This window comes from Gossypium raimondii, chromosome 7, assembly GCF_025698545.1.
Source record: "Gossypium raimondii isolate GPD5lz chromosome 7, ASM2569854v1, whole genome shotgun sequence".
Lineage (NCBI taxonomy): Eukaryota > Viridiplantae > Streptophyta > Magnoliopsida > Malvales > Malvaceae > Gossypium > Gossypium raimondii.
The window spans coordinates 25,361,591-25,372,978 of NC_068571.1; the positions used below are offsets into that span (position 1 = coordinate 25,361,591).

At 33.7% G+C, this 11,388-nt stretch overlaps 1 protein-coding gene across 2 annotated transcripts; it reads right to left on the reverse strand.

Moving 5' to 3' along the window:
• Positions 1-961: 961 nt before the first annotated feature.
• LOC105798752 (transcription factor PIF1) lies at positions 962-6,089 on the reverse strand. 2 transcript variants are annotated; one of them, XM_012628967.2, is made up of 9 exons: positions 5,801-6,089; positions 5,586-5,691; positions 4,604-5,471; positions 3,157-3,255; positions 2,998-3,063; positions 2,863-2,928; positions 1,828-2,220; positions 1,663-1,741; positions 962-1,361 (listed from the first exon to the last, which is right to left on the reverse strand). In XM_012628967.2, exons 2-9 carry the CDS (start codon positions 5,666-5,668, stop codon positions 1,345-1,347), a joined length of 1,671 nt encoding a protein of 556 aa, XP_012484421.1. In that variant the 5' UTR covers positions 5,669-5,691; positions 5,801-6,089; the 3' UTR covers positions 962-1,344. The 2 variants fall into 2 exon arrangements, with proteins under 2 accessions (XP_012484421.1, XP_012484429.1); XM_012628975.2 differs by having other exon boundaries at positions 4,604-4,910; positions 4,982-5,471; positions 5,586-6,089.
• Between the last annotated feature and the right edge of the window lie 5,299 nt (positions 6,090-11,388).

Here is an 11,388-nt window from a genome sequence, read left to right on the forward strand (position 1 = left end):
TATCCTCTTCCTCGAGTTTTGCAATAGCATTTTGCTTGGTATAGCCTTTCCCAGTTCCCATCCATTCCTTTTATCTTCCAACCAACAAGCTGTCAAATGGTAGTAGAGAATAAGAAAGAAGAGTTGAGAGGGGATGGTTGACTATTTTATGCCTTGGTTTGTCTCATGCAGTTTTGAAGAGAATGTGAAAACTGGTTGTCATTGTGATAATAAGAACAGAAGGAAAGCCAATCATCTCATCCATTAGGTGATCTGAATGTGTACCCCTTTTTGTTCTTTGTATCCCAAATGAGAGGTCGTTCTCATAGTTTTAAAGACACCATGTTATTATTATTAAGGCGTCGTGAGGACAATCTTGCCCCAGCATTGCTGTTCCCACATACTGTTGTCAACTACATTAATTTCAGCATATATTATCAATAAAGGGTCCTTCTCATACCTATATCATTGGCATTTCTTGGTTGGCCTGCCTTTTGGATTGGGAATCATTGGACCAAAGCTTAATAAGCACTCAGAAAAAGATAAAAAGAAAAAGAAAAAAGAAAAGGGAACAGCGACTATTTCTCTTATGCACTCTTTTTAAGGTTGAGAGAAGATGAATTTTGGCTCATAAAAAAAGCAAAGTGAAAAAGTGGCCATTCGCTCCTCTGCTCCTTTTTCAGGTTCAGAAGAGAACCAATCTACAAGTTGAAACCTCTTTTCATACCTCTGCTTAAAATCCCCCTTGTCCTGCTTAAAACTTTTACCCTCAGTATTGAAAATTGACCTCAATAAGTTGGTTGATTAAGACAATTTTCGACACCACATCTATATTGATCAAGATTCCAATATTAATATTTGCAATCTTGTTTATACTCAAAGATAATAATAACTTAAGAACCACTTGGGCGGGTTTGTGAGCAAACCAGAGTCATCCAATCAAAAGCCAAAGGTGACTTTTTCTTTTGTCGCTACATTCTGCTGTCTAAGCCTCTTTCTTATTCTGAACAAACAGAAAAACAAACTGTTTTAACCAAATATTCCTATGGTGGAGTAGTAATTACATTCTAGCTGTGTTACAACATTTAGCTAGTATATTTTTTTTTTAAGTTGGTCTCAGACAAGAAGGTTCTCTTACACTAACAAAACTTTTTAGAAAAGGTAAGAACCTTTCCCTGAGTGATCCCCAACAGAATTGTCAACCTGTAATGCACAGGAGCTCTTTCTTCAATGTTTTCATGTTATGGAAGTCCAAAGGAATACACAAGCAAGCAGCACTTGCGACCAGGATTCAGATAATAGAATCTGCTTGCAGCCTGAGAGTAGTTGATGCTGGCCGGCCACCACTTGTAAATCCTTTTAGTGCTATCTTGTCATGTCACCTTCATGATGTCATCCAATAAAAAGTACATTAGAAATCATCCATCATTAAACAGTAAGTGAACTTTTAATTAATGGCTAATAAATATATGTCTCACTCATCATTCGAGCTGACATGATTTTAGTGGAAACCAGGTTAATTTCACCACAATGGCTCAAGTCTGTACATGCTATATATGTAGATCCTAATTATAGAAATGATTAGAGGGCGACATGGCATGTACTATCTTCTTATTTCTCATGTGTATACTTTTGTCAACAACCATCTTCTATTAATGGTGAAGCAGACAACAATGGACCTACCTGATGGGTGATTTTCAAGATTATCAGCTCCCTTACTGGTACTGGGTTTACTAGAACTTGGCTGGGCCATTGCTTGATTCTGTAACAGGCGAAATTAATTAGTAATCAGTACTTCACATGATAGATGTGAAGCCATAATTTTGAGAATGACATGCTAAACACTACCAGTGGAGGGGATAATTGCATCGGGTGAAGACCAATATTATACTGCTGATAAGGATCAGCAAAGTTTGGGACACAAGGCTGGTTCGGGTTTTGTACACCAAGCCGGTTTAACATGGTGTCTGACTGATTGTTTGGTTGGATTCTTGATGGATCAGGAGCTGGAGCCAGAGCCGGTGGTGGCATATGAAAGGGTGGCATAGGAAATCTTGGACCCAGATGAGCAGCAGCTGCTGGTGTTGGTAATGGTGAGCCAGCCAAAACATTTGTAAATGGCATCGTTGGCCTTCCAATATCCATGCCCATACCCATTCCAATTCCCATTCCCATTGTTGGCATGTATTGTTGAACACCAGGAAACATCATTGGGACCATGCCACACCCCATGGACATCATCTGCATAAAGTTAAATTTTAAAATAAAACAGTTCACTGAACATATTGTGAATAGAAAATAACAATCATGTCCTAACTTACTGCATAGTAGGCGGAATTGATGAAGATGTTATTTAAGTTACAAGAGCCGAAGCAAACTGAGAATAAAGTGCTATGGTTAGGATAGGTTTATAATTTTAGAATGAGAAAGTATGCACATTCTTATTTAGTTACTCATTAAGCTCTAGTTCTTAATTAGTTCACTGGTGTTTCAATCTGAAATTTAATCTATTCATGTATATCAAGTAAAAATCATGTTCCCAAAAAGAAAGCTTGCCTCTTGACTCTTGAGTTGGTGGTGTTTCAATGGTGAAGTCCCTACAATTAACAGTTCCATAACATTCAAAATAGGGCAGGTGAAAGATTGTTCATTAAGTACTTTCAGTGCTGCAGCTTCAAGTCTGATCCTAACAGGCTACAAAAACATGTTTCTAGATGGAACAGAGACATAAGTTACTTTTATTCTCCACGTTTTAACACAACAAAATTGCTATAAAGGACAGTAACCCAGTCAAACCACTCTTTGTTACAGAGTTGTAACTTGTAAGAGCTAACATCAAACATAATTTCACATGTATCTCATTAAGTACAAGCAAAGACATACCTGAACTTGCAACTGAAGTGACTTCAAATACTCAATTGCTTCATCCAGCATTGAGGCTTTGTCTGACTGAGACACAGAAACATGCAAATATGTTAATAGCAGCAGAAAAAATGGTGCAAATATAACATGACAAACCTTGTTGCAACGAGGTATAAGTTCTTGCAAAGCCCTCATCTTTTCATTAATCCTATCTCTGCGTCTCTGCACACGAGAATATATGAACTCTAAAGCAATGTAATTACACAAAGGAAGACCAAAATCATCAACAGTATTATAATGTTATACAACACTGACCCTTTCTGAGAGGTTATGGACCTCTGCAGCACGAGACCTTTTTGTTGACGTGGATCCTCGTGTTTGTTTCTTTGTGTCAGCAGATTCGGACTCAACATCCTTTGGTACAAATAAATTTATCAGTAAATGCATGACAAATTTTTTAATAGAAAGAAAGGGGATGCACGTAGTCACTACGTACGAGTTCTTTTTCAATGCATTGAAACTAATTGTACGCAGTTAAATCTCTACGTATGAGTTCACTAAAAGGGTACTTAAAACTTATGCATTTGACTATATCCTTATAGCATTGGCTTCTTAACTGACTTAGGAAATTATTTCTTATGAGCTAGGAATATAGAAACATACCACCAACAGTATCAGGGTGAAGCTAGAAAATTTATTGAGGGGACAAAACTAAATTGAACTTTTATGATAATAAAAATATAATTTTATCATTTTAATAATTTATATATTTATAATTTTTTAAAAATTAAATACAAATATTGATAATTAAATTTATCATTATGCCAAAATAAATTGTTGAATAACTAATTGAGCCCGGCTGTGATGGGGACTAGGATACCAGTTCCTTGTGTTTTTGCCGTCTAACAATCTTTAAGACTGTTTAATGTGAATTATTTATAAATAATGTTATTTATTAAATATAATCATTAATATATATTGATATTAGCTTCATTGACTTCTCTATATTTATACTAATATAAAGATATTTTTATATTAAGAAATTATTAAAATATCATTTTATTTAATATTTATCTTTTAAATTTTTATATATAATCAATGAAAATGGAATGATATTAAAATTTTATACATTTTAAATACCATTTCAAAATTTTATTTAACTTTTAATAATATATTATTACAATATTTTCATCCAAACAATTAGTTTGGCATAATCTAGTAACTTTTATCATTTTTATATGTTAGTTACCGCTCATATATTAGAAGTTATATTGTATTTTTTCATCTATTAAAATAATTGATAAATTAATTTCCATATGTTAGATGAAAAAGCAAACGGACTATTTTATTAAAATTTTCATTCATTTCTACTATTAAAACTAATCTATATATGTTAACATAAAGTACGTGACATATTATGTCACATGTCACTTTATAGTTATTTTATTAACCACATCATTTTTAACTGTACAATTAAATAAAATTAAAAAAAACAATTTATCTTTTATCTAACTTACAAAAGTTAATTTCTCAATTTTTAAATAAAAAACAAGATATAATTTAACTATGATACAAATTGTATTACCATTTTATTTTAGTTTTATCTTTGGATTGATAATTTGATACAGTGTTCTGCCTTAAAAAAAACAGTGTGCTCTAGTGCACCAGCGACAAAGAGAAGGGTGCTCATGTTAAACGACGTTAACCCCTGGCGCACGTTAGCCGAGACGGAACAGAAAACTTTTAACTCGAATGAACTAACCTCGCTGTGATATTCGGTGTCCTCCAGTTCTCTTCCTTTACGCTTCCGGTCCTCAGCGGCTGCTGCCTTTTGAGCCGTGGGTTCGGCACTGGCACCGGAGCCACCAGGTGACGATGTTACCGTGACCTCGTACGCGGCTAAATTGTCTTTGCAGGCACTCCCGCTGACACCAGCTGATTGCGTGTTGGCTCCTGCAGCGACGCTCATGTTGGCGCAGTTAATATTGTCGTTTTCTCCAGAAGCTGCCTCAGTGTTGCAGGGCATGGCCTGAGAGGCTCCTGATTCGGGAGCCATAGCCGGAGTATCGCTGGAATCAACGACCGTCAATTCCCTAACTACGCTCTTAGAATTAGACTGTTTAAATTGTTCCACCCTCACCGCTTTATGCCTGGAGAAGTGAACGAAGTTCTGAATCCTCGTCGACTCCAACTCATTCCTCCTCGACGGCGGTATCGGGGGCCTAGAAGCTGACGCCACAGCTGAAGCTGAAACTTGAGTAACTTTCCCGAGTGGAGGAGGAGCGGAGGTTGTGGCGGTGGTGGAGGTAAGGCAAGGGGCGGCGGAGGAAGGATAGAGGAGATCAGCACAGAAATCGTGGTCGAAGCTGGCGTCGCTGAGAGGATAGTGAAGCCATGAAGCCATTTCGTCTTCTTGCATAAAGAGGTGATGATCGGTAAGCGATTGCTGCTGCTGCTGCTGCTGTTGTTGATGATGATGGTGAGATGAGGAAGACCAGATCTCTTTGGTAGCAGATGGGTCGGCGCCTTGGAATTTGAACGGCGGTGACTTCTTGATAGATCTTTGGTTTTGGCTCTGCATAACAACTTGACCGTTTTGCCACAACAGCTCCATGATTTCATCCTCTGGCCTGTTTCATAATTCCATCGCGTCATCAACTCACGGTTTTGGCAACAATAATAAAGCGATAAAAAATAAATAAAAGAAAGAAGAAGAAGAAGAAGAAGAAGAAGGTTTAGCTTACATGGAAGGCTTTTTAGAGCGAGTTAAAGTAGAAGGGATGGAATCATCATCTTCCATTTCGAAATCGGGGACGCAGTGATTCATCCTCTCTCTCTTAACACTTTAATCTGTATTTATATTAAACATTAATAACTCACCCAAAAAGAAAAATTGTAGAAAAAGGGAGGAAATTGTAAGTAATTAAGGTGTTAAGATAAGAGAATGGTTTGTTTTTACTTGTGTAGATGTGGAAATCCTAAAAGAAATACAACATAGGTGGTGTTATGAAAAAACCCTAGATAGGAAACCAAAATATATTTGAAAATCCAAAGCAGTACAAAGCTCTCCAACGTTGTAGCATATGTATATATATATCCTGAAATGGCAGATTGGCAGTGTGAGAGGGAAAAAGGAAGCAGGAGAAGGGTTTTTTAGAAAAAAAGATTTGGTGTGGGGATGAAGTAGAATTTAGGTGTTTCACCAAAGATAAGATCCTGTTTTTCTCTGCATCTTTTGACAGTGGATGGTACCAACGCTTTCTTCCATCTTATTAATAATTAGATGCCCACAAAACAAAATAGCTGCGGACCCCAATTTTTTTGTTTCCACAAATTGACGGTAATGGTTTGTGTGTGCATCAATTATATATTTTGTATATCAACCATGTATTTTAATTACATGAATCGTAATCAGCTTATTAACTAGATTCAAATTTTGATGAATGTCCATAATTATAATTAATTTAATTTAAATGTAATATGAGAACTTATTATATAAAATTACAAGAAAAATTATAAAATTCTTTATTTGATATCCAATTTAACTTCTACCATTATCCTAGTTAAAATCCGTTATATTGAAAAGAATGTGAATTGTCAGCTAAAAACTTTGGTTTCAGCTGTGAGAATGCTGAATTACAGTTCAACACCTGCTGGGCAGCTGTCTTTGCTACAAGTCAAGTCGGTTTCTCTTTCTTTATATATAATATGTTTTTTGGCCACTAAAGTTATAATTATTGAGTTCCATGATTTTGTCGCTGGTAATTACGAAACTGCATTCAATTTTATTAATATATTTTGTGCCATTGCTGACGTTAAGTTTTATTCCAAGAAAAACTACATTACAATTAGAAAGAAAGAAAGAAAAGTTGGATTTAATTATGGTTTAAAACAATGATTGGCACATACCCTTTCCAATTAAAGTATTAGTACTAGGATACTAATTTTGATACATTCAATTTAAGTATCATCTTATATACTTAATATTATATTTGGTAAAATAAAATTAAAGGAAAGTGAGTGGGTTTACTTTAAGAAGAAAATGACAATTAACGGTAAACTGTCTTGTGATGTAAACTTAATTAATCCTTTACTATTATTATTATTATTATCAATTCTTCTTCTTTTAGATAAGATGCGACCTTTTTATATACTCTTTATAGATTTTGTTTTGGTATATAATAAGTGGTAGTTGGATTATTTATGTTCCTTTTAGCACTGGTAATATTTTATTATATTTCTTTTATCAAAACAATTATTTTATAATATCATTTCTTTTTAAGCATAATCAGAATCTTTTTCAATCTCACTCAAATTTATTTTAATATTGGAACTCCAAATTAAACGCTCTTCATTTTTTTTTCAATAAGGTGTTTATAAGTATAAACAAATTTATAATTATTTACATTCAAGTAATTATTTAATATTTAATGCCGTTGAGGTAATTGATAACTGGTATGAAATTTATTTTGAAAAATTAATATAATAAAGCATAAGGACTTTTGGGTGTGTGTTCTTTTCTTATCAGATTACACCCATTCAAACCCTATTATTATTATTTAAAGAAAGGGCAAAACAAGCCAAGATTGGTGTTAAAGAATGGTATTGTTTTAGTAATTTAAATAAAAAGAAGATGAAAGTGGGAGGAGGCAGTTGGGAAATAGTGTAGGGATAAGAAACATGTTTTCTTTCTCCATATGGGGGACTGTCCCTTCACAGTTCACACTCACCCACCACATCCTATGACTTCCAATTTTTCATCATTTTTTTTCAGTACTTATCATTTTGTACTTTAAAATTATAACTTCTCTTACCCTTTCTTATTCTACATTCCAACCACTCATGATATGCCACATCATTAACTCCATTTAAGTTCTCAACAATAATTAAAGTTTAAATCTTGATCATTTTACTTTAATTTATTCTCTCGTCAAGTATTAATTATGTTTGTAATTGATAAAATTAAACCAAAAAAGTATGATTATTTATATCCTAATTGAGCCTAAATGGCTAAATGATACAAAATACAAAATGAAATTTTATTTATTTATTATTTTGGAAAGTCCTAGGTTCTGTATTATTTCTGAGAACTCAAACTGACCAGAAATTTAGTATACCCAACCTGTTTTTTTGAAGTGAAAGGATCTAACTTGCAGTGTTATTGTAGGGCACATTTTTCCATCTTTTTGAAGTAAAGGTGAAAGATATATTCAGATATATTTTTACAGTTAAAATAAAAGACAGCCATGATCCAATGATGTGTAAAGTGCGATCTTTTTCAAAAAGAAAGTTACATTGTTGTTAAAAGAATATTGCATAGGAAATTATTTTATTTGAAAATGACTTTGTAAAATACTACCATATTTATAGCTTTAAGGATGCCAATAATTGCTTAACTAAAAAGAGGGAATAAAGATTTTCTTTTTACAACATATTACAGTGAACTTCAGGATTAGTGTAATCTGTCAACAGTTAACAATGATTGTCGAATATCTTTTTCCAACCAGTGCGAACAATTTTATTATTTTAAAGTGGAGATTAAATCTTATATTAATTGAGATGCATGATAAAAATAAAAATATTTATCAAAAATAAAAGTTTAAATAAAATTCATAAAATTAACAGTAATGCATTAAAGGAAAACATGGTCCTTAAAAGCCATAAAATCAAATCAAAGAGCATCTGATGATTTTGGAGTTGGTGCTGATTTGCTCGCCTCATTAATTAGAGATATGGGACATACTCAAATTTGTCAGAATTTATTTTCCGAGGAAAAATGTAATATCATATCTTATCCATTTTCATGGGCCTCATATATTTTTCTAAAAAATAGGTACAATTTTTCTGGTAGATAATTAGGTACAATATGTTAGTGGTTAAAAGTGACGTAAGTTGGAAATCTTCCATTATTTCATTCAACTGAAATGAAGTATGAAAAAATATTAAAGAATCTATATATTTGCTTTTAATTTCATCATCATTTGCCATAAAAACAAAAGATCTCAATAATAAGCAACCCATGTTACAATCATGGTATTTTTGCTAAACCTATCATATTTTGTATTTAATGGAATTATTATTACAATCTAATTGATAAGAAATTTTAAAATAATAATAGAATATTTATATTTTCAAAATTTAATTTATTTAACATTAAATGGATTAAACAATAGTTTTAAAATAAAATTCAAAATAGATGAGTGATTAAATTAAGAAGTTTAAACTTTGGTTAAAATATGGAATATGGCTTTATTTTTATTTTTTATTTTATAAATTTGGAATTTAGATTCAATATTTTTATTTCTAAGAATTTAGTTCCTTTGTATTTCATATTTCATATTTCAAATTTCAGGTTAAATTATTAATATTGTTAAAATTTTGGATTAAATTTGTTGGTGTGACATTTCAAATAAAAAAATATACTCACCGGTATATATGTAATTAACTAAAAAATGACGTAGTAGTGAACTTAAATTTAGCAAAATAATTTTAACAGTGTTAGCAATTTGACATAAATTTTGCAATATAAAAAGTAGGACTAAATTTCAAATTTACGAAGAGTAAAAGGACATAGGGCATATCTTATGATATATTTTAACCTAAATTATATGAAGACACATAATTGTTTAAGTGTGTGACTGAGTTGATGTCATGAGTCAAATCGACATCAATTCAATAACCTTACATATTTTAAATAAGCTCATATGTATTATTATTAGTTTCAAAACTTATGTTTAATATTCTTAATATGTGACAATCTATGTTCAGGAGGTAGAGTTTGGTTGGGATATTTCTTTAAGGGCGCCTTCAAGAAATGAGGTTTCGGTTAGTAGTAAGTGGCTCAAGGAAGAGGGTTCAAGTGGATCTCAAGGGAGTAGTAATCCATTTGGCATGGATGTGGAAGATCGTAGGGATGGAAAGGGTGTTGGGGTCACACAGACTAGTAGCTTCTATTGAAACAAAAGGGGTAAAGAGGAAGGTGTGGTTGCTCAAGGAGTGTGGAAATAGGGACAAATGGAAACTGTACTAGAGGATAGGCCAATTGAGCATTGTGATGGGAAGAAAAGACAAAGAACAAAGGAGGGGAAATCAACTGGGTCTGGTACTACTGGTGCATTGATTGAAATTAATGAGAGATCGGCAGTCCCTAGCGAATGGGCCGGTCGACTACAAAGTAAATCTTAAGTTGGAACGTTGGTGGTTTGGGGCATCCACGAGTGGTTAATTACCTCAGGAATAAGGTGAGGCATGTACAACCCTAGATTTTGTTTCTAATAAAAACAAAATTGAGTGGAAAGAGAATGGAAAAGGTTTGACTGAAGTGTGGTTTTGTGAACGGGATAGATGTGGAAAGGTATAAATCAAAAGGGGTTTTCTCACTAGGTTGGAGGGAGGAGTATGCGGTGTAGTTGAGAAGCTTTTTAGCTAGTCATATTGATTTAAAGGTAAAGGAAAGAGAGGGTATGTCACATTGAAGGCTTACAGGGTTCTATGGTGCATTAGAGGAACACTGAAGAAGGGAGTCATGGGATCTACTAAGGAGGTTGGGGAATTATCGGGATTTGCCATGAATGGTTGTGTGAGATTTTAACGAGATTATGTTTTCGTTTGAAAAAATTGGTGGGCGACTATGTCATGAAAGAAACATGGCTCGCTTCAAGGAGGTTTTGGAGGAATGTGATCTCAGCAACTTGGGTTTTTCAAAAAGATAGTTCACATGGGAAAGAGGCTGATTGCTAAAGAATAATTTATGTAAGGGAATTGACAGAGGGGTTGTGAATTCAGCTTGGTGAGAGAATTTTCCAAGGTATTCTTTGAAACACTTGCCTCATGCTATTTCAAATTATTGTCCGGTTTTGGTGGATTTGGGGATTGATAGTAGAGGGTATATGGCTCTAGGAAATAGGGGTTTAGATTTGACGCACATTGGATTCTGGAGGACTGTTGTGAACAATGAGTTATATATTTTTGAAAGGGGACTTTTGATGATGTTCCTACGAAGTTAGGAAAGCTAGACAAGTTTCTTAGAGCTAAGATGGGACGAATTTTTGTCAGTAAGAGAAAAATGTAAAAAAATTTAAATATGAGATTGGTTGATTTGAGCTTAGTTGATCCGGATGACGAAACATTAGTAGAGTTGGAAAAAGATAAATTGGCCTTGAACCTAGAAACTGATAAAGATGAGTTGTTTTAAGAGTAGTGAGCAAGGGCGAACTGGCTTCAGTTTGGGGGATAAAAATGTCTTTTTTTCATAACTTAGCCAACCAACATAAAAAGAAGAATACTGTGAAGAAATTGAAAGGACCAAATATGGAATGGGTCGCTGGGGAAGAGGAAAAGGAAAGGGTGGCGACTGACTATTTTAAGAAGTTGTTTACAGTGTCACATACAATAAGTAATGTTAAAGTGTTGTCGAGGATTTCGACTTGCATTCAAGAGGATATGAACGCTAAGCTTGTTAAGGGGTTTAGGCTTGAAGGAGTGGTGGAAACAGTAAAGTGTATGGAACCATTAAAGGCATCAAGTATGGATGGGTATCCTGCACTA